Below are 26,946 nucleotides of genomic sequence, written 5' to 3'. Positions count from 1 at the left end.
AGAAAAACGAGAAACTGAAACTTCACAGCAGCTCTTCAAATACAGAGGGCAGACAGTATGTTTGAAAAAAAAATCTTGATTTTTGTGGCATTTGTGAAGCACTGTGAGAGAAGGTAAGCCTCTAGAGATTTGACACTATTTAGGTAAATAATCCATTTTCATTACTTGGAAGATCATCATCAGTAATGAACAAAAAGACAACTGCATTGTGTTTCAGGTCTTTTGGCTTTCTTGCAGGAATCTGTGCCACCCAAATTGTATGATCCAGTGAATCTGCAAGGAAAGGTCTCTGAGGCCCCCGTCTGCTGACTGCATGACAAACTCTAAAGGAAATGCCAGTCGTGATGGCCCGGGACCTGGAGGAAACAGCATCATCCTCAGAGGATGAGGAGGCGGTAAGCCAAGAGTAAGTAATAGCAAGCCTGCTTTTGACCCTTTGCGTTCAGGATGGAAAATAGTTCTCTTTTACTCAAATCCTCTTTTACCCAATATCCTTCCTTTGGTGTTGTCTGACTCTGGTTTTAGTTTTCATACATGGTCTAATTCAAGATCTTATTATTGAGTGACCATCAGCTATCTGAAATGAGATAAGGCTCTGTTTCTGGGTTCATGAGTGAACATCAGCTCTAGACGTTGCAGGTAGTAGCTCTTAGTCAACTCTTGATAAGAGCTCCTAACAGGAGATTTTGAAATTTTTAGATATTGAAGAAAAGTAGGTCTCTCAATTCTGTGACATTGGGTATTTTCTCAGAAGCCTTTAGGATGATAGAATGGTGATAATAAGAAGTTATTTGAGGGCTTCCCTAGTGGTGTAGTGATTAAGAATCTACCTGCCAAGGCAGGGGACATGGGTTCGAGCCCTGGTCCGGGAAGATCCCACATGCTGCGGAGTGGCTAAGCCCATGCGCCACAACTACTGAGCCTGCGCTCTGGAGCCCGCGAGCCACAACTACTGAGCCCACGTGCTGCAACTACTGAAGCCCACGCGCCTAGAGCCCGTGCTCCACAACAAGAGAAGCCACCGCATAAGAAGCCCACGCACCGCAACAAAGAGTAGCCCCCACTCGCCGCGGAAGCCTGCACGCAGCCATGAAGATCCAACACAGGCAAAAATAAATAAATAAATAAATTAAAAAAAAAAAGAAGTTATTTGAGTAAGTGTGAAGCAGGACATTAGAATTCTGTAGCCTGTGCTGAGTCTGTTGAGACACATGGCTTTCCTGAGTTCTTTTAGATAAGAGTCAAGTTTCTTCATTGCTGGATTCTCATAATAATATAAATGAATGATAGTGATAAGTGTAGCTGTTATAGGTGACGGTAAGAGCTTTAACTGCTGTATCTCATTTAATCTAAAGATGTTATTATTCCCACTTTATTAAGTTCAGCCCCACAAATATCAAAGAACTTCCTCAGGGATGCACAGAGAGTGATAAATTGAGATTCAGACCTAGCTTTCCTGGATTTTGAAGCACTTAGATGTTTTGCCTCCTTTAACATTAATTATTACTTGCACAGAGAATAAAGAGAGAATCTGGCTTAAAGGTAACATTAATTTTTAAGATTCTCTGTATAAGTCCGCTAGGATTCATGTGCTATGTAACCTGAAAAGTGGGGATGATATCTCCCAGGCTGTTTTTTTTTCTTTCTTTTTACAATTTATTTATTTAATTTATTTATTTTTGGCTGTGTTGGGTCTTCATTGCTGCACGTGGGCTTTCTCTAGTTGCGGCGAGCTGGGGGCTACCCTTCATTGCAATGCGCGGCTTCTTACTGTAGTGGCTTCTCTTGTTGTGGAGCACGGGCTCCAGGCGCACAGGCTTCAGTATTTGTAGCACGCAGGCTCAGTAGTTGTGTCTCGCGGGCTCTAGAGCACAACCTCAGTAGTTGTGGCGCACGGGCTTAGTTGCTCCACGGCATGTGGAATCTTCCTGGAACAGGGATCGAGCCCATGTCCCCCGCATTGGCAGGAGGATTCTTAACCACTGCGCCGCCAGGGAAGCCCCTCACAGGCTGTTTTTGGGGGTATAGTTAGGATCAAATAGAATAATGTGTATGAAATTACTTTTACATGATAACGTGCCATACAAATGTTAAGGCATTATTTTTATTGGATTTTATATTGAATTTAAAGTGTATTTCTTATTATAAAGCAGAAGATTACATTATTTAATGTAATTTGAAAAAAAATTATTGAAGCATTAGTAAAGCTTTGGGGAAAGGCTTCTCATCACTATTAGATCATAGAAAATAATAGAGATTTGATATATTTGGGTCATTCTCATTCAGGATAATTAAATGGATAATTCTCTCTTGTCACTTTGCCTTCTTGTGACTTTTTGTTTTCTGTGTGCTGCCTCTTACCCACTTCACAAAAATTTTAACTTCTGCTTCAAACATCAGTCTTTCTGATTCAAGATCTTTTACTTCATGACTGTCTCTTTTATTAGTGGTCTTATAGGTTGGGCCCAACAAGTATTAGGTTGAACTGTATGAAATTGCTATTTTGGTAGGTCAAAAACAGTCAAATATTGAGAATTGTAGGTGGTTCAACCTAATATTTTAGTAAGCACTCAATAAATGCTTGCTGACTGAGTGACTAACTTATTGAGTAAATAAATGGAGGCTTCCTGCTTTAGATCACCTTAGGTCTTTTAAGTGCTTAAAATACATTTCATTACAAAGAATACCAATTGCATTGAGGTGCAGTTATCAGGATTTTTTAAAAAACCAAACTTGTGTTATAATAATATGTACGTTTTTATTAATACATTAAATAACAAGATCATTCATTTAAAACATGAGAAAGTTAGATTTTATTTTCTAAAGACAGGAACATGAAGACTGTTTTTGCTTAGTTTGCATAAGACCATCATACTTGGGTGGTCTTTGATTAACAATTAAAAGTGGGAAATACCAAGAAACATCATAGATGTCTGGATCACCACTGTGAAATGTCACCATTTGGTAGCTGAATGATTGCTTGAGAGTGGAGAGTTGCCAAATTGTTGTCCATCCTCATCACACCAGATGAGACGACTGTAATCACAGGTGATCTAGTGGCAGTTTTAATAACTACCATAACTTATAAGCAGTGATAAATGTCAGTGATATTTTGAGATGTCTGCAACAACTGTAATTTGGTATAATAAAATCTGTAATTTCAGATAGAGTCAAAAACACAGGTAATACTATTATTATTGTGTTTGGTGCCTGTATTCATAATTGAGAAACATTAAATTTCTAGTAGAAGTTAGTGAAAATATAGGTGTCATTCCACCTTCCCCCCGCCCTCCCCATCCAAATTCACAGACCTTATGGCTCCTCTTCCTTTTAAACTCCTACTGTTGAGTTTTGATTGTTAATGTTCCATCAGCTCATGTCTATCAGATACTTGTTTTATACATTAGGAATCTTAAGTCAATCTTGTTCACACCTGGAACAACATGCTTACATTTTTAAAGTTTTGGAAGTTACAGGGTCTTAAATCATCTAAGGATGTTGACTTGATCCAAAGATATATATCCATGGATATCTGCTAGATCTGCTCAGAATCCTAGGCTGTATTAAAGTATTGATGCCGTGCAGTCCTGGACATTAGAGCTAGAAACTGTCCAGGCATCCTTGTTTTGCATGGCATTATTTCAAATAGTAAATGTAAAGGGCCTCTTTTTCTGTATTTTGTTTGGGGTTCCCAAATATAAATTTATATAGAGATGTGGAAACGTTAATTTGATGTAAGGTTTCTTTAGGAATTAAAAAAAAATTTAATTCTGATTGTAAAAGCTGGCTTTAGATCAGTTACAAAGATCATCAACAAATGATTATGTAGTGAGTGCTACAGTTCAGTGAAAGAATACATCACTGTGGGCTGGAGGAGCTAAGGAAGGCTCCAAGGAGGTGGTGAGGTGAGCTGGGCTTTAGAGAGTGGGATTAAATGAACAGAGAGAAGTGGGGAAGGCATTTCCAGCAGGGACATTGGTATGAATGAGGCACCGAGGCTTTGAGTTATGTAGGCTGGATCCCAGGAGTGAATAATATCTATTCCACATGAAATTGCTTCTTAAAAACCAAAACGTTCTTAGGCTTTCAGTAAAGTAAACCATAAAACTGGTCTACTTTGGTTATTAGTCATCCAAGTTTTTTGTTCTTTTATGTCTGTAAAAGCATAATTTCTTAAAATGTACCAGTTTCTGGTGTAAATGAAAATTTAAAGTCCCAATTTTCAGCTTCCTAATCATTTTGAATCTTTTTCCTTTAGCACCACCTGGTGGGAGCATGCTTTTAATGACAATGCAACGTCTGCCTTAAGTGTGTTTGGGTCGACCTTACTGAACTAATGATTTGTCTGCTACCTCTTTTCTCTTTTCAGAGGTTGTAAGTGAAAAGATTCTGTGTCAGGGATTTGGCTTTCTGTAGACAGTACGGTTAAGGGCTTGGCTCTTCTCAGCTGTGTATGTTTATTGTGTTCCTGACTCTTGTCAGGCATTTTTACCTTTTTTCCGTAATCCATTGTTTGTAAGTGCTAAGGCACAGTGGTGCCAGTTTGCAGCTAGAGATGGATTGACAAGGAGCTTTCGATAGTTTCCAGGGTTTCTGTCTAAGACTTGATAGTTTAGGCTGCCTAATTTTTCCTCTGTCCTCCGACTTAGAAATATAGTGAAAAAAATTCAAGTTGGAAGAGAGCATAGGAATCATCTGGCCCTATACCCACATTTTACAGGCGTTTAAGATTAAAAAGCAAGCAAACCACACACAAAAAATCCCTTCTTGCACCCTATAAACACCAATTTCTCACAAAAGGGCGCTGTCACCCAAGTCAAATTGCAGGAAAAATAAGCATCCACATTCCACTTCTAGAAACCAGGAAGTGAACTAGGTATGGTTTCTCTGCTTTCCTCAACAAAGCTCTTGGCAGCTCACCCCAAGTCTAAAGGCTGCCTCACCTCTAAGATTGGTAGCCTGGCAGCCTGTGCATTCAAAGCATGGATCTGTTTAAACCTGTATTGGGAGAGTCTAACTTGGCCCTGAGGTTTGTGGTATGGCCTTTGTTAAGGAGTGTGGTCATGTGAGTTTTTGAGAGCAGCCTGAATCTTGGCTAAATGGATCTTATTCCATAAAAGGAATTGATTAATTTCAGTTCCCAAAGGGTTGAGTTTAAGGTGTTTATACAAAAAATCACTGAAATGTGTGATTAGGGAGATGGAAGGGTGGAAAGAGCACAGACACTTGGGTTCTAATACCTGTTCCTTTGCTTAACCAGTTGTATGACCTTAAGCAAACTGCTCAACCTCTCTGAACACTTTTTCTTCAGTTCATAGTGCAGGCAAGAGGATTAAGTGAGATAACATGTGAAAGCTTTTAGTGTAATTCCTGACACATAGTAGGGACTCAGGTCATTTCTTTCCTACCTTCATGCACTAAGGCAGTTGGAGATTTTTCTCATCTGTGAATAAATACACATCTGTCTGAGATTGATTAAACAGAGATTTCTGGAAGATAGGAAGAGAATAAAGTCAGAGGTCCTTTTCTGGAGGAAAACATTGTTCCGTTTGGTATAGGCTTCCTTTAAAATATGTGGTTTTAATGGGGGTGGGTACGTGTATTAATTTAGGGTTCCTAGCTCAGAATCTTAGGATGGATCATCAAATTGGCTTAAAAAGGGACTATAGGGTGTAAAAGTGGTCTGTCAATTATTGTGACTATTTTAGTTAGGATTCTTATTTGTGCCAGGGACTAAGACATAAATTGTCCTAAATAATAAAGGGAATTTATGAACTCATATTTAGGAAAGACTTGATTCTGCAACTGCACGTTTACCACTCAGGATCTCATTTCTCTTGTTCTTTCAGTCAGGCTCCTGCAGACTTTCTCCTTTACCAACAGCTCCAGGCTCTCCTTCCAAGGTCACAAAATGACACTTGCACTTCCAGACCTCATTCTCTTTTTTTGTGTGTGTGGTACGCGGGCCTCTCACTGTTGTGGCCTCTCCCGTTGCGGAGCACAGGCTCCGGACGCGCAGGCTCAGCGGCCATGGCGCACGGGCCCAGCCGCTGCGCGGCATGTGGGATCTTCCCGGACTGGGGCACGAACCTGGGTCCCCTGCGTCAGCAGGCGGACTCTCAACCACTGCGCCACCAGGGAAGCCCGACCTCATTCTCTTACACCATCAAGGGGAGGAGGCCATTTCTCCTGCAACTGCTACAGAAGAGAAAGCATCGCTTTCTTAGAGGGTCACATGACATATCTCCTGACACACTGGCTCCAGCTGGTTTATGTCCTCATCCCTGAACCAGTAACTATAACTGGGGGATGGAAAACCCTGATTGGCTAAAGCCAGTCAAGACCCATCCCTACAGCAGGAACGGAGTTAATCTTAAACAGACCATCTGACTAAGAATGGGAGATGAATGGTTTCCCATAGGACATTTGGGATGCTTGTTCCAGAAGAAGGGGAAAGGTGCTAAGCACCAAACCACACTGATCTGCTTCAGTTGTTAATTCAGATTTTGAGCTGTAAATTAATAAAGTCTTTTATTACGGTTGTAGAGATCATCCATGTATCATGTGGACTGGAGGCTGCAGGAAAATTCCAGTTTTGGTATTCCATGCTGAGGCTATTCTGACAAAGGACAACAATGTTCGAGTAATTGGAGGTAGGTGTGACCTTCCCCACTGAGGGAAGGGCTGGGCATGGCCCTGATAACCTCATCTTACAGAAAGTGATAACCATATTTAGTTAGGGAAAGGGCTTTGGTCATGAGAATATTCTGTTGATTTTTTTATACTTGAACGGATTATTTGTGATTTCTTAAATTGTTTTCTGCTTATTAAATTATTTTTCCTCTTTTTTTTTGAATTACGTGTACATGTGTTTATATTTTGTTTTTTTCTTCCAGTTTTATAGAGAGATCATTGACATACACCACTGTACAAGGTTAAGGTGTACAGCATAGTAATTTAACTTACATATATCATGAAATGATTATCACAATAAGTTTAATGATACTGTTTTTTATAATTATGGTAAAATACACATAACAAAATTTACTGTTTTTACCATTTTAAAGTATACAACTCAGTGGCATTTAGTACATTCACAGTATTGTGCAACCATCGCCACTGTCTAGTTTCAGGACATTTTCATCTAAAAGTAAACCCTGTACCCATTAAGCAGTCGCTCCCCAACCCCCTTATCCCAGCTCCTGGCAACCACTAAGCTTTCTGTCTCTATGGCTTTACCTAATCTGGATATTTCATGTAAATGGACTCATACAATTCATAGCCTTTTGTGTCTGGCTTCTTACACTTAGCATAATGTTTTCAAGGTCCATCCATGTTCTAGCATATGTCAGTACTTCGTTCCTTTTTGCGGCTGAATAACATCCCATTGTATGGATATACCACATTTTGTTTATCCATTCATCGGTTGATGGGTAAGTGTTTCCAGTTTTTGGCTCTTGTAAATAGTGCTGCTATGAACATTCATGCACAAGTTTTTGTTTGAACACCTGTTCTTAGTTCTTTTGGGTATATACCTAGGAATGGAATTGCTAAGTTGTATGGTAATTCTATGTTTAACTTATTAAGGAACTGCCAAAGGATTTTCCACAGTGACTGCACAATGTTATGTTCCCACCAACAATATATGAGAGTTGAAATTTCTCCATATCCTCAGTAACATTCGTTGTTTTCTGTTTTTTAGAATATAGCTATACTAATGGGTGTGAATTGGTATCTTACTGTGGTTATGATTTGCATTTCCCTAATGATTAATTACATTGAGCAGCTTTTCATGTTCCTTTTGGCCATTTATATTATCTCCTTTGGAGAAATGTCTGTCAAGGTTTTTGCCTATTTTTTAATCGGGTTGCTTATCTTTTTGTTGTTGAGTTGTAAGGGTTCTTTATATATTCTGGATACTAGACCCTTATCAGAAAAATGATTTCCAAATATTTTTTCCTCTGTGGTTTGTCTTTTCATGCTCTTGATAGTGTTCTTTCATTGGGAAAAGTTTTTCATTTTGATGATGTTCCATTTATCTACTTTTTCTCTTGTTGCTTATGCTTTTGGTGTCATATCTAAGAAACCATTGCCTAACCCAAAGTCACGATCCCTATGCTTTCTTCTAAGAGCTTTATAGTTTAAGCTCTTAAATTTAGAGCTAAATGGTCTTTGTTCCATTTTGAGTTAATTTTTTTATATAGTGTGAGATAAGGGTCCACCTTCATTCTTTTACATGTGGATATCCAGTTGCCCCAGCATGATTAGTTGAAGAGACTATTCTTTCCTTACTGAATAATCTTGGCACTATTGTTGAAAATCAGTAGACCATTAGATGTATGGGTTTATTTTTGGACTCTTAATAATTCTGTCAGTCTGTTTATTTATCCTTATACCAGTGCCATATTATTTTTCTTACAGTATCTTTGTACTAAGTTTTGAAATTGGGAAGTGTGAGTCCTCTAACTTTGTTCTTCATTTTCAAAATTTTTTTGCTATTCAGGGTCCTTTGCAATTCCATATGAATTTTGGGATCAGCTTTTTCATTTCTGCAAAAATGGCTGTTGTGATTTTGGTAGGGAGTACATAGAATCTGTAAATTGCTTTTGGAAGTATTGCCGTCTTAGTGTTAAGTCTTCCAGTCCGTGAACATGGGATGTCTTTCCATTTATTTACGTCTTCTTTAATTTCTGTAGCAATGTTTTATGGTTTGCTGTGTGCAAGTCTTGTAGCTCCTTGGTTAACTTTATTCTTCAATATTTTATTCTTTTTGATGCTATTATAAATGGAATTGCTTTCTCAATTTCATTTTTGGATTGTTCATTGTCATTGTATAGACATACTATTGATTTTTTAAAAATAAATTTATTATTTTATTTTATTTATCTATTGTTTCTGGCTGCGTTGGGTCTTTGTTGCTGTGCGAGGGCTTTTCTCTGGTTGCGGGGGCTACTCTTCGTTGTGGTTCGCAGGCTTCTCATTGTGGTGGCTTCTCTTGTTGTGGAGCACAGGCTCTAGGCGCACCGGCTTCAGTAGTTGTGGCACGTGGGCTCAGTAGTTGTGGCTCATGGGCTCTAGAGCACAGGATCAGTAGTTGTGGCTCACGGGCTTAGCTGCTCTGTGGCATGCGGGATCGTCCCAGACCAGGGCTCAAACCCATGTCCCCTGCACTGGCAGGCAGATGCTCAACCACTGTGCCACCAGGGAAGCCTTACTATTGATTTTTTGTATACTGATCCTGTATCCTGAAACCTTGCTGAACTCATTTATTAGCTCTACTAGTGAGAGAGAGTGTGTGTGTGGTGTGTATGTGTGTGTGTGTGTGTTCTTTAGGATTATCTCTATACAAGATCATGTCATCAGTAAATAGAGATTTTACTTCTTCCTCTGTAACCTAAATACCTCCCTACCTCCCTCTCTTTCTTTTTCTTCTGCTTTTTCCTAATTGCTCTGGCTAGAACTTCCAGTACAGTGTTGAATAGAAGTGAAAATGGGCATCTTTGTCTTCTTCCTGATCTTTGGGGGAAAGCTTTCTGTCTTTCACCATTCGGTATGATGTTAGCTATGGGTTTTCATAAATGCCCTTTATCATGTTGAGGAAGTTCTCTTCTATTCCTTTGTTGAGTGTTTTTATCATACAGCGGTGTTGCATTTTGTCAAGTGCTTTTTCTACATCAATCGAGATGATTTTATGTTTTTTTTCCTTCATTTTATTAATGTGGTGTATTACATTGATTGACTTTTGTATATTGAACCACCCTTGCATTCCTGAGATAAATCTCACTTGAGCATGGTATATAGTCCTTTTAATATGCTGCTGGATTTGGTTTGCTAGTATTTTGTTTAGGATGTTTGCATCTGTATTCATAAGGGATATCGTTCTGTAATTTTCTTTTCTTTTGATGTCTTTGTCTGGCTTTGGTATCAGGGTAATGCTGCCCTCATAGAATGAATTCCTTCCTCCTCTTTGGAAGAGTTTGAGAAGGATTCGTGTTAATTCTTTAAATGTTCGATAGAATTCACCAGTGAAGCATCTAGTCCTTAGCTTTTTTTTGTTGGAAGGTTTTTGATTACTAGTTCAACCTCTACTTATCTGTTCTATTTTCTATTTCTTATTGAGTCTGTTTTGGTAGTTTGTGTGTTTCTCTAGGTTATTTTCCATTTTATTTAGTTTATCTAATTTTGTTGGCATACAGTTGTTCATAGTATTCTTTTATAATCCTTTTTATTTCTGTAATACAGTAGTAATGTCCCCACCTTCATTTCTGATTTTAGTAATTTGAATTTTTTCTCTTTGTTTTTAGTTAGTCTAACTAAAAGTTTGTCAATTTGGGAATCATTTTAAAGCGCAAACTTTTTATTTTGCTTACTTTCTCTATTGTTTTTCTATTCTTAATTTCATTTATGTCCACTCCTCTTTGACTTTAAGCAGTGCTCTGAATCCTGGTGTTAGCCTGTAGCTGTCTTCAAAGGTTACATACTGTGGATCCAAACTTTTGTGCGATATGGTGGAAAGGGTCTATACATGGGTTCTCAGTCAATATTTCAGATCCCAGCTTTGGCATTTACTAGCTGTGAGTCTTGTGCAATCACTTAAACTCTCTTAATCTGTTTCATTATTATAAAATGGAGGTAATAGCTACCTTGCAGGCATTGTAAGAATGAGATCACTAATGTTCAGCACACAGCACGCATTCAGAACTTGTGCTGCTTACTCTATTTGTTGAACAGGATCTGCTCTACCTTGACATGACTTTAAGGTCTGTCCTTGCCCCATAATAAGCCAGAGTTCAAAGGACGGTGAGCACCTGCTTCTGGGATTTGAATTCTCCTCCTTCCCCAAGGGTCTCGGTGTTCTAATCCCCTCAGCAAGTTGCTAGGTTACCACTTAAAGGGACATGGTTCATTCATGTTCTCTGAAGCTGGAGTCTCTGAAGATCTACTAACATTTGCTGAGAGTCTCCCACTAAATATGATTAGAGTCAGAACATCAAAGGTGCATAAAAACAACAGAAGTAAATAATCCTCTCCCCCCCCGACATACTTCTTTTGGTTTCTTTGGATTCATAAAAGAATCCATGTATTCTGTGGCAACAGACCCTTCCTTTGTAGAATACCCAACATTTATTGGAAATTAGCATCCATCAATGTAATCATGCCATTATTCAAGCAATCACTATTTTCTAGAACCTCTAAGTCTTTGGATTATTTTCCTGTACATCTTCCTGTGTTTAAGGAAGAAGCCACTAAACTTTTTTCTCAAACTCTGTTTTTTTTAAATTTTCTGTATATTCCCAATTCCTTGAGGTTTAATAATTTTCTTCACCTTCCTTTATGAAAAGAACAATTTGAATGAGTTTTGTTAGTTGCTACCTCAGATTTCTGAATTGTTAAACACTCTTGGTCTATTTTTTTTTTCTCTCTCTCTCTTAAATAGCTGACATAGATCTGCTCAGATCATAATACTGAGTTAAATCCCCTTGAGAAGTGTATCTGGGGCATTAGTTATCTTCTGTTGATCTTAGAGTGTTAGATTCCAACCTTGTTTTTTCTGTTATCTGTTAAATGTTTCATTGAATTCACTGTTAATATTTTGGATACAATAAGATTTCATATGCTTTATTTGTGAAATATTCCAGGAGTATGTTTTTTTCCTCACCATATCCATGTTTTTTTTCAAAATTGTGTATACTTTGAACATATAAATGGGATTGCATTTTATTTATTTATTTTAAAGTATTTATTTATTTATTTGGTTGTGCTGGGCCTTAGTTGCAGTAGGCAGTCTCCTTAGTTGTGGCACGTGGGCTCCTTAGTTGTGGCATGCGAACTCTTAGTTGCAGCATGTGGGATCTGGTTTCCTGACCAGGGATTGAACCCGGGCCCCCTGCACTGGGAGCACAGAGACTTAACCAGTGCGCCACCAGGGAAGTCCTGGGATTGCATTTTAAGGGCAACAGATATTTTCAATTTAATCTTTTCCTAGAATGAAGTATTTTGTATTTTGCCTCTGAATGTGTCAGTTTCATAAATTTGGATTTGTATAGACGAGCACTGTCCAACAGAAATACGATGTAAGCTGTATATGTAATTTTTCAGTAGCCTTATCAAAAAAATAAGCAGAAATAGGTGAAATTAATTTTAATAATGTATTTTATTTAATCCAAATTATCATTTCCACTTTTACTCAGTATAAAAAAATCGTGAAGATATTTTACATCCAGTGTGTATTGTACACTTTTAGTACATCTCCATATGGTGCAAAATTTTCATTGGAAGCATTTGGTCTGTATTTAGATTTCATAAATGTTATAGTTGAAATTGTAGTCAATTCCTATGTTCAAGTTGTTCCAAACAAGTTTTCCAATAACTGAATTGAGTATCAGTTTTAAAATTGAAAATAGAATTTATTAAAGTTAAATAAAATGGGAAATTCAGTTCCTTTGTCACACTAGTCACATTTCAAGTGCTCAAGTTACATGTGGCTAGTGACAACCGTATTCGACTGTGCACGTAAGGACCCGGTTTTCTGACAGTAAGGCAAGGATACACTGTGTTGCCATCGAAGGGGTTATTCTTGTATTCTAAAGTCAAAGGAATGTTAGTTTTATCTTCATTCTAGTTTCCCATGCTAGTTTGGACCAAACCCCTTAGGGTGCTTCTGTGCTGACAGTTAGATTATTGGTTCCTTGATTGTCTTTACTCTGCTACAGTCAGTCCTGGAACTTGCCAGGGGTCCTAGTTCTTCAGATTGTCCCCTGCGATGCATGTGAGTTGTTGAAGAGGAAATTCTGCAGTCTCATAGTGGAATTGATGAGATGCGTGTGTGTTCGGAGGCTTAGATGTTGGGTGTTTTGCAGTTTGCTAGCAGGACCGTGCCCTGCCTCTTGTTTTTTTATGGAAGAAAACATGGCGAAGGTGGTTCTGTCATGAACAGTCGAACAGGTTCAGTTTGTAGTTGCAGTTCTCCATTTGACTCTCGCTAGGGAGAGGGAGCCCAGGCTTACCAGCTATTTCAGGAGAAGCCTAGAAATCTAGATTTTTATGTGACTTCTTCCAATTTTAAAAGGTTAGCAAATAATTCAACTTTATACTGAAAACACCACAAGGGATGGACAAACTGTCTATAGGCTGGATTTGGCTCCTGGGTTACCATTTTATAATCTCTGGTCTAATATGCGCTGGTAATCAGCCTTATTGGTTGTAGGGCCATTGAACACAGAGCATGAATGCGGGTTAAAATCCCTAAAGCAGTCACAGTTGCTTTCCATCATTCCACCCTGCCTCTCTTACACTCCCCTTTTAGAACATGTTCAATGTATCTGAGCTGGGTTACAGTTAGTTGGTTTGGATTAGAAGTAAGTGGCCAGGGACTTCCCTGGTGGCGCAGTGGTTAAGAATCCGCTGCCAATGCAGGGGACGCGGGTTCGAGCCCTGTTCCGGGAAGATCCCACGTGCCGCGGAGCAACTAAGCCCGTGCGCCACAGCTACTGAGCCTGCACTCTAGAGCCCCCAACCAACAATTACTGAGCCTGCAAGCCACAGCTACTGAGCCTGCATGCCACAGCTACTGAAGCCCATGCGCCTAGAGCCCGTGCTCCTCAACAAGAGAAGCCACCGCAATGAGAAGCCCACGCACCGCAACGAAGAGTAGCCCCTCCTCGCCTCAACTAGAGAAAGCCTGCACGCAGCAAGGAAGACCCATCACAGCCAAAAATCAATAAATCAATAAATTTATTTAAAAAAAAAAAGAAGTAGGTGGTCACTGCTTACATACCATGAGAATCAGGTCTGCCATTGAGCACAGTGATGACTGCATTTTACTTCTATATTAGAAGTAGGAGAAAGAGTATTAATAGCATTTTTATTTTTTAACTTGCTATATAAAATGTATAATTTACTGTGTATTATACTATGTATTTATACGTGTATTAGTAGCTATTTTACTATGTGTTTACTGTTTTACTGTATGAAATTATTTTTCTATGTATCAGCAAGCTTTCTTTTTTCGGGGGTCTGCACCGTGCAGCTTGCAGGATCTTAGTTTCCCAACCAGGGATTGAATACAGGCCGCAGCAGTGAAAGCGCCGAGTCCTAGCCACCGGACAGCCAGGGAATTCCCGTATCAGCAAGCTTTCCTATTCTAAAAGCTCTACATGTATTAACTGATTTAGTGCTTTTAACTACCCTGTGAGATAAGTACCTTTGTTATCAACCCCATTTTATAGGTGAGGAAATTGGGCATAGTGAAATTAAATAACTTATTTAAGACAGCAGGCAGGAAGTAGTAGAGCCAGGGTTTGAACCCCGGCAGTTCAACTCCAGAGACATACTCTTTCTTTTATTATTCCCCTTCTCCCCCAGTCCCCACATAATCATTCTCTATTTTTCCACACACCTGACCAATCATCTCCGTGGCCTGGGGCAAGCACTGCAGAACAGTCAGAGAATCGGGCACAGTCCTGGTCCCCAGCAGTTGATGAGGCTTTGGCTTTTTATGTGCAAAAATGGAGCTGTCAGTGATCAGTTATCACAATGAAAAAGACCTGGTTTTCTTCTAGTTTTCTGAACATTTTATTTAAAGAAATAAAAAAGCCGCCTGGCAAGTTATAAGTATAGTACAATGAATTCATGTATACTATTTCCTTGCTTTCACCCGTTATTAACATTTTGCCGCGTTTGCTTTACCTTCTTTCTCTCTCTGAACCATTTGAAAATTAGTTCACATACTTCAGACCTAAATACTTTATTCAACATGTTTATCCTAAGAACAAGGGCATCCTCTCTATAACCACAGTACACTGATGACACTCAGGAAATCTGTCATTGCTAAAACACTCTTATCTAATATACAGTCCCTGCCCAGATTTCCTCAATTTTTCCAATTTTGTCCTTTATCTTTTTCTTTTCTTTCTAATCCAGAATCCAATCAGAGATTGCATTTAGTTGTCATATTTCTTTAGTCTCCTTTATATCTACAGCCATTTACTGGATTTTTTTTTTTTTTTTTGGTCTTTCATAACATTGGCATTTTTAAAGATTCCAGACTAGTTGCTTTGCAGATGTCCTTAAGTTTGGGCTTGTCAGATTGATTCCACATGTTTAGATTAAAAAGGTTGAAAAAGGTTAAAAAGAATAAAAAAGTTGAAAAACATTTGTAGGAATATCATTTAATGAAGTCATGTCCTCAGTGTATCACATTAGAAAGCATGTGATGTCATTATATTGCATTACTGGTGATGACAAATTTGATCATTTGGTTAAGATAGTGTTTACCAGATTGATTCATTGTACAGGTACCCTTCTCCCTTGTTAAAAGCATTCTCTGGGGTGATATTTTGAGATGTGTGAATATCCTGTTCTCCGGTAGTCTCTGACTGTTGGAATTCATTGATTCTTGTCTGAATCACTTACTATTGCAGTTTTTGTAAAATGGTGATTTTCTATTTCAGTTTTTCCTTCTGCATTTATTAGCTGGCTTTTCTGTAAAGAAGAGCTTTCCCTTCTATGCGAAAGTAATAGTCTCCCAAAGATGTCTACCTCCTAATCCCCAGAACCTGTGAAAATGTTACTTGACTTAGCAAAGCGGAATTGAGGTCATAGATGGAATTAAGGTTGCTAATCAGCTAACCCTTAAGATAAGGAGATTCTTCAAGTGGGCCCAATGTAATTACAGGAGTCCTTTAAAGTAGAAGGAGACAGAAGAAGAGTCAGACTGTTGCAGTGTGAGAAGGACTAGACCTGTCATTGCTGGCTTTGAAGATAGAAGAAGAATAGGGGCAGCCTCTAGAAGATGGAAAAGGAAAGGAAGTGGACCCTACCCAGAGCCTATAGAAAGGAACGCAGTCCTGCCAATGCCTTGATGACACTTGTATCGTACTTCTGACCTAGAAAACCAGTAGTATACCTTCTCACTTTCTTAGCAGTGTGGATTCATGGGTTGTTTTCTTTCTTATAAGTGAGTTAAAATCTTTTTCTGTCAGTATTCATTTTTACATTCAGATTGCCTCAAATTTGGCCTTGGGGAGCCCCTTCAAGATCCTTGTGCCAAAAAAAAAAAAAAAAAAAGGTCTTCCCTGGTGGCGCAGTGGTTGAGAGTCCGCCTGCCGATGCAGGGGACGCGGGTTCGTGCCCTAGTCCGGGAAGATACCGCGTGCCGCGAAGCGGCTGGGCCCGTGAGCCATGGCCGCTGAGCCTGCGTGTCTGGCTGAGCCTGCGTGTCTGCGTGTGCTCCGCAAAGGGAGAGGCCGCAGCAGTGGAAAAAAAAAAAAAAAAAGATCCTTGTGACTGTCCTCTTTTTTGGCATAGCAAGCTATTCCACACCTATCTTGTACTTTCCTTCCCCAACTTGGAATCAGAACACAAACTCCTTTTTTTATATCTTATTAGATTTATTATGTTCATATATCTCCAAAGATTGAATGTGTCCTGGATTGAGCTATCTTACAGTCTTAATGAATATACAGTTGAGCAAAAGAATAAGAATAAATTAAAATTTTTATAAATAATAAACATAAAAGTAAAAAAAAATCCATTTCTTCATAATATGAATTGAGCGTTTACAAAACTAATTGGTTCATTTATCCATGGTTGAATATTGCTTATTGCTAGAATGAAACAGAGTTCAGCTGATTTCTCTTTCTATTGATGGTTTTTATAGAGGTAAGCTTTAGGAAACCTTAGAACACAAACTCTTGAGCAGTGCACTGTGCTGCTGCTTACATTAAACTCTGCACTGTTTTTCTTATAAAAATATTGCAAAGACAACATAATAGTGATTGACCATTGGGAAAACCTTGTAACTGGGCTTTAAAGTTTGCCGCAAGAATGAGAAGTATGGAGTGTCTGGCCTTATCATTCCAATCCTCCTGTGTCTGCTTGGCATGGTGCTCCTGCCAGGGCTGGGCAAGTAGCAGCAGGGATTTATGAATATTTTCACATAGAGTTATAAAAAGAAATGCTTATCTTTGACTGTAGAGGCTGAATTTTGTTCCAGAGCCTGTCCATAAGTTTCTGTATTATACTCACTCAGAAATGGTTCAGTATGCAGTCCTTTAAAAAAATTGTTCTGTAGAATTCTTAGCTAACAGTTGATAGTGTTGCATAGAAAGAGATTGAATGTAATGCGCCAGAGAAAACTTTAGTCTTTGGGGATATATAGAAACCTCACATGATTACAGACATTCCTCTTAGACAGGGGTCACAAGCACAGAATGCTCTCAGGGGCCTGACAGGAGATAAGAATGAGTGAAGCAGGTCAGGTGGGGACGGTGCTGAACTGGACAGCGCAGGCCTGTCCTGCAGGGAGCACTTGCACTTCTCTGGTTGACTCTTGCCTTGCCAGAGAGAGAGCCCAGGGTTGCCAGGGTTTTCAAGAGAAGTCCAGAAATCTAGATTTTTTTTTTTTTTTTTTTTTGCGGTACGAGGGCCTCTCACTGCTGCGGCCTCTCCCGTTGTGGAGCACAGGCTCCGGACGTGCAGGCTCAGCGGCCATGGCTCACGGGCCCAGCCGCTCCGCGGCACGTGGGATCTTCCCGGACCGGGGCACGAACCCATGTCCCCTGCATCAGCAGGCGGACTCCCAACCACTGCGCCACCAGGGAAGCCCCCAGAAATCTAGATTTTTATATGAATTCCTCCAATTTCAAAAGGTTAGCAATTAATTCAATTTTATTTTTAAAGCACAAGGAGGAAGAACAAACCATGTCTGCAGATTGGTTTTGGCCCTCGTGTCATCAGTTTATAACCTCTGGTCTAAGATATGCTGGTAACCAACATTGTTGCACATGAAGGCTATTTAGAACGGCGTTCTTAGCCTTTTTGGTGCAGTGGGTGCGTTGGCAGTATGGGGAAACTTATGGGTCTCTTCTCAGAATAATGTTTTCTAAGTGTATTTTAAAAATACGTAAGACTACAAAGAAAATAAATTGTATTAAAATATAGTTCTCAAAATATTTTTAAAAACCAAATTTGTGATATGTATGCCTTTTATTAGTGCATTAAATAACATGATCTAGTGGTAGGTCTGTTCACTGCCATAATTTTTAAGTACTGTGGGAGTAAGTGATTTTTTTTGGCCGTGCTGTGCGGCTTTCATTATCTCAGTTCCCGACCAAGAATTGAACCTGCACCACGCAGTGAAAGCCCGGAGTCCTAACCACTAGGCCACCAGAGAATAAGTGTTTTTTTTTTGAGAATAAGTGATTTTTTGAGATAACTGTAACAACTGTAAAAGAATGTTAGAATACCTGATATCTGTTGGTGGCAGGGTCACAGGCATTGCTCATACTATTCTCCTTTGTTGCCTACATTCCTAATTGAAGGTAATGTTAAACTGGAACTAGAATTTGGTGAAAACAGGGATGTCATTCCCCCTGCCCCACCCCCATCCATGTTTAGTGACAGTCAGTGAATCTCAGGTTTAGGACCCTTAGTCCAAAATAATCCTCAACCTACTTATAGTAGCCTAAGGATAACAGTATTGTGTTATTGAGTGTAATTAGTCCAGCCACCATCTTACAGTTTATTTCTTTCTCTATAGTTAACTTTCTGGTTACTGAACTTGATTCTATGTTTTTCTTTAGAACGTTATCACTTGTCTTACAAGATCGTACGAACAGACAGTCGCCTGGTTCGCAGCATCCTGACAGCCCATGGATTTCATGAAGTAAGCTCATTTTTACTACCTTACCTTATCTGCTCAAAAGCTGAAAATCCTAGCCACCTAACTGACTGTCAGCTAACAGGGCCAGCTCTAGAAAGTACACGGGACCACTCCTTAGTGATGATGCAGAACTTGCATTGACTTTCTGACTTTCTGAGTCACTTTATCAGTTTTCCCTTGAAATACATGGAAAACATTTCCACAAGATTTTGTGGGGCTTTTTTTTAGGGGAAAAAAATTTTTTTTTCCTTGCTGTATTTTTAGGCATGGGCTAGAGGCAGAGTTTCCCATAAGGAATTGTCTAATACCCAATTAAACCTCTTTGATTGCAAGCAACAGAAACAGACTCTGCCCAACATAAACCAAAAGGGATTTATAGTTAAGATGTACATAGAATGGCTAGCAGAACCAGAGGAAAAGCTGAAAAAGCAGACCTTTGGAAGAAGAGAGAATGCAGTAGCTCCAGGGATCTGGCAACAGAAGTCTTCAGGACCACCTTTACTGCTGTGGAATGAATCGACTGCATTCATTGTCCTTGTGCCTTTCTCTGCTAAAGAAGCATATTCTGGAGATAGAATGATTAGCCTAGCTTGGGTCAAGGGTCCACTCCTTGGGGGAAGGGAGGGCCAGGTGATTGCCAGGTCCTTTAAAACCAAGGAGTATGTTATTCCCAAAGAAAATTGGGAAAATGGGGATTTGACATCAAAAGGCAAAGGCAAAAATGCTGGATGGATTTCCACTGTGGATATTTTGAGACAGTTGATAAAAGTCTGGTTGCTCGCTTCTTATCCTAGGTTGAGGTATGAAGTAGACATTTTGAGGAAGTTCTGATACCAGTTTATATACTGTCTTTGTTGCTGTTTTATTTCCAGGGCTTAACATGGTACCTGTCACATCAGAGGCAGAGAGTACATAATTGTTGAATGAATGGACAAATGAATTCTAATGAATGAATGAATGAATTCTAAGTTGGTTTGCTACTATAAGGTTTTAGATCTGATCATCACTTTATACCCAGCATCTGCAAGGATATAAGGACAGTCTGAGAAGGGAGTTTTGGGGTTGGGTCCTCATCTCTCACTTTGATATGCAAGAATATTTAGAGATATCATGGACTTCTATAAAAGGATTAATTCTACTTTTTGCATGTGAGACTTGTCCAACTCTCTCATTCTTTAAACTTGCTTATCCCTCTGTTCTGTACACTCAACTTTTGTCTTACTAAGCTCACATCCTAACTGACCCGCCCCTGTGAGTGCTCTGTGGATGAAAAATCTCTATGACTTTTTACTTCCATCATTCTTCCAGGGGCTGTCTCTGGTGTTTCTTTCTTTTTATAAAAAAATAAATTTATTTATTTATTTTTGGCTGCGTTGGGTCTTCACTGCTGCGTGCGGGCTTTGTCTAGTTGCGGCGAGTGGTGGCTACTCTTCGTTGCGGTGCACGGTCTTCTCATTGCGGTGGCTTCTCTTGTTGTGGAGCACGGGCTCTAGGTGCACGGGCTTCAGTAGTTGTGGCACGCGGGCTCAGTAGTTGTGGCTCATGAACTCTAGAGCGCAGTCTCAGTAGTTGTGGCGCATGGGCTTAGTTGCACCGCGGCATGTGGGATCTTCCCGGACCAGGGCTCGAACCCGTGTCCCCTGCATTGGCAGGCGGATTCTTAACCACTGTGCCACCAGGGAAGTCCCTCTGGTGTTTCTTATCTTGTCTTTTTATCTGCCCTTAGGTTCACCCAAGCAGCACTGACTATAACCTAATGTGGACAGGATCCCACCTGAAGCCCTTTTTACTTCGCACCCTCTCTGAAGCACAAAAGGTTAATCACTTTCCCAGGTAATGCTCTTGTAGCTACTTTGTTCCATTTAAAGGTACCTGACATTGAGGCATGTAGCCAGCAGAGATAATTAACATCCTTTAAAAACAAAAGAAGTCTGTGATATAGGGCAGCAGTCTGCAAATCAGACTGAGGTGTTCACATCCCTGGACATACCTGAAGACTTTGCAAGGACTCTGTAGGATGGATGGTTTTAAAATACACTACTTCTGGATTGCAAATCCCATAGATTCTCTTTCCTAAAATTGAGCTGCTTGTGAGCCCCTCATGTGGATAGGTTCTCCCTTCTCACCTTCTTTTTCATAATTACTGTTTTTTCCCTTTATAAAAGAACGGCCCACCTAGAATCTTAATATGGTGCATTGTCCTGGGGTGTAAAAATTTCAAGGGTTCCAAAGAAAGGAACAAAAATATTGGTGTTTAATTCAGGTAATAGCATAACGAATCTTTTTGCATGGTAATGATTTCCATTTCTTTGCTTTAACAGAATTGAAGAAGGACATAATCAAGTAGTCAGCTGATAGATCATTAAATATAAGATTTAAAGATAGGTCATCTTGTGACTTTTGACATATAATTAGAAAAGAGTTCAAAGAATTGAATGGTATTGCTATATTAAACTTCAGCCAGTCTCATTGGTTAACATCAGCCTAGAGAGGCAATATTGCCTAGTGGCTAGAAGCACGGGCTCTGCAGCCAGCTAACCTGGGCCCAGATCGCAGTTCTGCTGACTGATCTTGGGCAAGTGAGCTTTCTGAGCGTCAGCTTCCTCATTGGTAAAGAGAAGTACTAATGACACACACTTTGTAGGACTATCGTGAGGATTTAATAAGTGCTTAGAACATCACATGCCTGCCACATAGTAAACATTATATAAGTGTTAGCTATTATATTTGTGAACAAGGTTTATCAGTGTTTACATCTATGAAAGAGAAAATAGGAATAGAATTGATGCTGAAACGCTGCCTTATTCTAGCAGTGAGTAATTTTCAACTATGGAGAGATACATGACCTACTGGAGAAGAGGGCAGCTAATCTCATCTGTCTAATGAAGAGATGCATATCTAATAGGAATTTTGTTATTTGCTCAGTGGTTGAGTTATATTTTATTTCCAGGACTTATGCCCCAGGTACTCACTCATGCTAACAAGTTTTGCTTTTGGTCACTTCATATACTCGTCTCCTCATTTTTTAGAAACGAAGGCTCTTTCTTGATTATTCAATTCTACTGTCTTATACTCAGTCAATGGGTATAAATACCCAGCCTATGCTGTCTCTAATGTCAAATAGTTTCTTCCTAATCTTAGATAAATGTATATTTTGAATCTTTATAACAAGTTCCAGTTTAATTTTATGTCTGAGCTTCATGGGCAGAAAATAATTTAAACTTTATTTTCTTCCTTACTGCCTGGAAGATGTGGATTTGGTTTTCTAAATGTGTGACTGGGTGCTTGAAGTGAATCAGATGCAACTATTTTAAATAGGTATTTAAACAGTCCTAAAATAGCTCGCAGTAGAGACTGCATTCCTAATTCCTGTTAGTAGTATATTATTTATTTCGATAGTTTTTGAACTATTCCTGTAGGTGTATAGGAATTCCACCTCAATTTGGACTCAGTATTAATAAATTCTAACCTATATTTTCTTCACTTCTCTTTGAATGTGTTGTACATGTATGTTTGGGAATATTAATAATCCATTACCTAAATGCAGTATACTTTGTGGCTTCTGGTGCTCTGTATTTTCTAAGAAAATACAGAGCACCAGAAGTTAGAAGTCTTTTTCAATCCAGAGACTTCTAACTCACATGCAAGAGGAATGCAAACACTTGAAATGTTTCCAATATTATTGTGTACTCTTTTTATGTAATTTTTAAAAAAAAATAATTTTAGACTTTTAGAAAAGTTGCAAAAATAATATAGAGTTTCTATGTGCCCTTTACCCAGTTTTCCTAATGTTAAATCAGTTATAACCATAGTATAGTTATCAAAACGGAGAAATTGATGTTAGTATAATGTACATTTTAATAAAAATTTAAAATATTTACGGTGTTTTGATGAATTGTGTACTATGTTCTTACAATGATAGGTCAATATATGTATAACAAGTACGGCCTTATGATCACAGGAAACTTAAAAATATTAAATGTAATTGGTATACATATTTTCGTTGTAGAGAAGGTATAATATAATGTACAAGACTTACAAGCATTAAATACGTTCTGTTAGGCTAAGCTGTTCTTTGGGGGAAATGGAATGGAAGAAGTAAAAACAAAAGTGAATTGGGGGATGTCTGGGCAGAGTAGGGGAGGCTTCTGGGGTGCTGGGAATGTTCTATGCTCAGTGGTGTTCACACAGGTGACCAGAATTCATCATGCTCTGCAGTTGTGATTTGTGTACTTTCCTGTTCATATGTTACTTTCAGTTAAAAGTATAGTATTGTAAAAAGTGAAAAATTTACTGACAAAAAGAGCCTTTTCTTTTATAGTACTTTTAAAATGTACAGTGGCTGGTGAATCCTGATGTTATTTAGTTTCCCTTGAATATACTTAAAAGGATACTGTTATAGTTTTATTTTAAAATTATATTTGCCATTCATTGGATCCTTTGGAACATTTTAAATTTATGATGAAAAACCTTAGATGCCACCGACAAAAAGGATACAGTTTCCCCAAATTTGTATCGGGAGCACCAAGCAAAAATGTTTGGAGACCACTAATACTGGGTAACTGTAGAAGAATTTGTCGTTTTTCTTATCCTCTGGTTCAGTGTTTGCTTTTTTTTTTTTTTGATTTTGACATACCATTGCATTCAAGAGTTTATTTTATTTATTTATTTATTTAAAAAAATTTTTTACGATCTTTCTTTTCTTTTTTTCTTTTTTTTTGAACTTTTGAATTTTATTTTATTTATCTTTTTATACAGCAGGTTCTTATTAGTCATCCATTTTATACACATCAGTGTATACATGTCAATACCAATCTCCCAATTCATCACACCACCACCCCTGCCCCCGCCGCTTTCCCCCCTTGGTGTCCATACGTTTGTTCTCTACCCTGTGTCTCAGTTTCTGTCCTGCAACCAGTTCATCTGTACCATTTTCTAGGTTCCACGTGTATGCGTTAATATACGATATTTGTTTTTCTCTTTCTGACTTACTTCACTCTATGACAGTCTCATTAGATTCATCCATGTCTCTACAAATGACCGAATTTCATTCCTTTTTATGACTGAGTAATATTCCATTGTATATATGTGCCACATCTTCCTTATCCATTCGTCTGTCGATGGGCATTTAGGTTGCTTCGATTTCCTGGCTATTGTAAATAGTGCTGCAGTGAACAGTGGGGTGCATGTGTCCTTTTGAATTATCGTTTTCTCTGGGTGTATGCCCAGTAGTGGGATTGCTGGGTCATATGGTAATTCTACTTTTAGTTTTTTAAGGAAACTCCATACTGTTCTCCATAGTGGCTGTATCAATTTACATTCCCACTAACAGTGCAAGAGGGTTCCCTTTTCTCCACACCCTCTCCAGCATTTGTTGTTTGTAGATTTTCTGATGATGCCCATTCTAACTGTTATGAGGTGATACCTCATTGTAGTTTTGACTTGCATTTCTCTAATAATTAGTGATGTTGAGCAGCTTTTCATGTGCCTCTTGGCCATCTGTATGTCTTCTTTGGAGAAATGTCTGTTTAGGTCTTCTGCCCATTTTTTGATTGGGTTGTTTGTTTTTTTTGTTGTTGTTGTTGTTGTTGTTTTGCGGTACACGGGCCTCTCACTGTTGTGGCTCCTCCCGTTGTGGAGCACACGCTCTGGATGTGCAGGCCCAGCGGCCATGGCTCATGGGCCCAGCCGCTCCGCGGCATGTGGGATCCTCCCGGACCAGGGCACGAACCCGTGTCCCCTGCAGCGGCAGGCGGACTCTCAACCACTGCGCCACCAGGGAAGCCCTGTTTTTTTAATATTGAGCTGCATGACCTGTTTATATATTTTAGAGATTAATCCTTTGTCCGTTGATATGTTTGCAAATATTTTCTCCGATTCTGAGGGTTGTCTTTTCGTCTTGTTTATGGTTTCCTTTGCTGTGTAAAACCATTTAAGTTTCATTAGGTCCCATTTGTTTGTTTCTGTTTTTATTTCCAGTACTCTAGGAAGTGGATCAAAAAATATCTTGCTGTGATTTATGTCAAAGAGTGTTCTTCCTATGTTTTCCTCTAAGAGTTTTCTTGTGTTTTTTTTCTTAGATATCTTTTTTTTTTAACATCTTTATTGGAGTATAATTGCTTTACAATGGTGTGTTAGTTTCTGCTTTATAACAAAGTGAATCGGCTATACATATACATATATCCCCATATCTCTTCCCTCTTGTGTCTCCCTCCCTCCCACCCGTCTAGGTTGGCACAAAGCAGTGAGCTGATCTCCCTGTGCTATGCAGCTGCTTCCCACTAGCTATCTGTTTTACATTTGGTAGTGTATATATGTCCATGCCACTCTCTCACTTTGTCACACCTTCCCCTTCCCCATATCCTCAAGTCCATTCTCTAGTAGGTCTGTGTCTTTATTCCCATCTTGCCCCTAGGTTCTTCATGACCTTTTTTTTTTTTCCTTAGATTCCATATATATGTGTTAGCATACGGTATTTGTTTTTTTCTTTCTGACTTACTTCACTCTGTATGACAGACTCTAGGTCCATCCACCTCACTACAAATAACTCAATTTTGTTTCTTTTTATGGCTGAGTAATATTCCATTGTATATATGTGCTATATCTTCTTTATCCATTCATCTGTCGATGGACACTTAGGTTGCTTCCATGTCCTAACTATTGTAAATAGAGCTGCAATGAACATAGTGGTACATGACTGTTTTTGAATTATGGTTTTCTCAGGGTATATGCCCAGTAGTGGGATTGCTGTGTCGTATGGTAGTTCTGTTTTTAGTTTTTAAGGAACCTCCATACTCTTCTCCATAGTGGCTGTATCAGTTTACATTCCCACCAACAGTGCAAGAGGGTTCCCTTTTCTCCACACCCTTTCCAGCATTTATTGTTTGTAGATTTTTTGATGATGGCCATTCTGACCAGTGTGAGATGATATCTCATTGTAGTTTTGATTTGCATTTCTCTAATGATTAATAATGTTGAGCATTCTTTCATGTGTTTGTTGGCAAGCTGTATATCTTCTTTGGAGAAATGTCTATTTAGGTCTTCTGTCCATTTTTGGATTGCATTGTTTGTTTTTTTGATATTGAGCTGCTTGTAAATTTTGGAGATTAATCCTTTGTCAGTTGCTTCATTTGCAAATATTTTCTCCCATTCTGAGGGTTGTCTTTTGGTCTTGTTTATGGTTTCCTTTGCTGTGCAAAGGGTTTAAAATTTCATTAGGTCCCATTTGTTTATTTTTGTTTTTATTTCCATTTCTCTAGGAGGTGGGTCAAAAAGGATCTTGCTGTGATTTTTATCAAAGAGTGTTCTGCCTATGTTTTCCTCTAAGAGTTTTATAGCGTCCAGTCTTACATTTTCGTCTCTAATCCTTTTTTTTTTTTCGGTACGTGGGCCTCTCACTGTTGTGGCCTCTCCTATTGCAGAGCACAGGCTCCGGACGCGCAGGCTCAGCGGCCATGGCTCATGGGCCTAGCCGTTCCGCGGCATGTGGGATCTTCCCGGACCGGGGCACGAACCCATGTCCCCTGCATTGGCAGGCGGACTCTCAACCACTGCGCCACCAGGGAAGCCCTCTCTAATCCATTTTGAGTTTATTTTTGTGTATGGTGTTAGGACGTGTTCTAATTTCATTGTTTTACATATAGCTGTCCAGTTTTCCCAGCACCTCTTATTGAAGAGACTGTCTTTTCTCTATTGTATATTCTTGCCTCCTTTGTCATAGATTAGTTGACCATAGGTGCATGGGTTTATCTCTGGGCTTTCTATCTTGTTCCATTGATCTATGTTTCTGTTTTTGTGCCAGTACCATATTGTCTTGATTACTGTAGCTTTGTAGTATAGTCTGAAGTCAGGGAGTCTGATTCCTCCATCTCCACCTTTTTCCGTCAAGAGTGTTTTGACTATTCAGGGACTTTTGTGTCTCTAGACAAATTTTAAGATTTTTTGTTCTAGTTCTGTAAAAAATGCCATTGGTAATTTGATAGGGATTGCACTGAATCTGTAGATTGCTTTGGGTAGTAGAGTCATTTTCACAATACTGATTCTTCCAATCCAAGAACATAGTATATCTCTCCATCTGTTTGTATCATCTTTAATTTCTTTCATCAGTGTGTTATAGTTTTCTGCATACAGATCTTTTGTCTCCTTACTAGGTTTATTCCTAGGTATTTTATTCTTCTTGTTGCAACGGTAAATGGGAGTGTTTCCTTAATTTCTCTTTTAGATTTTTCATCATTAGTGTATAGGAATGCAAGAGATTTCTGTGCATTAATTTTGTATGCTGC

The 26,946-nt window shown here is 39.0% G+C and overlaps 1 protein-coding gene across 5 annotated transcripts in view; it reads left to right on the top strand.

The window, feature by feature from the left end:
- Positions 1-275: 275 nt before the first annotated feature.
- TTLL5 (tubulin tyrosine ligase like 5) overlaps positions 276-26,946 on the top strand; it is a gene marked incomplete at its 3' end in the record, with an annotated part of 304,702 nt that continues 278,031 nt past the window's right edge. For all 5 annotated transcript variants that reach the window (XM_082648276.1, XM_082648272.1, XM_082648275.1 and 2 more), the window contains exons 1-4: positions 276-406; positions 6,547-6,653; positions 18,585-18,667; positions 20,391-20,497. In XM_082648276.1, coding sequence (XP_082504402.1) covers positions 333-406; positions 6,547-6,653; positions 18,585-18,667; positions 20,391-20,497 — 371 coding nt within the window. In that variant the 5' untranslated portion in view covers positions 276-332. The remainder of the gene's footprint in view (positions 407-6,546; positions 6,654-18,584; positions 18,668-20,390; positions 20,498-26,946) is intronic.

Source organism: Grampus griseus, assembly GCF_964374135.1.
Source record: "Grampus griseus genome assembly, chromosome: 2".
Lineage (NCBI taxonomy): Eukaryota > Metazoa > Chordata > Mammalia > Artiodactyla > Delphinidae > Grampus > Grampus griseus.
The sequence above is the reverse complement of the archived record's forward strand: the minus strand, read 5'-3'. Positions and strand labels throughout refer to the sequence as shown.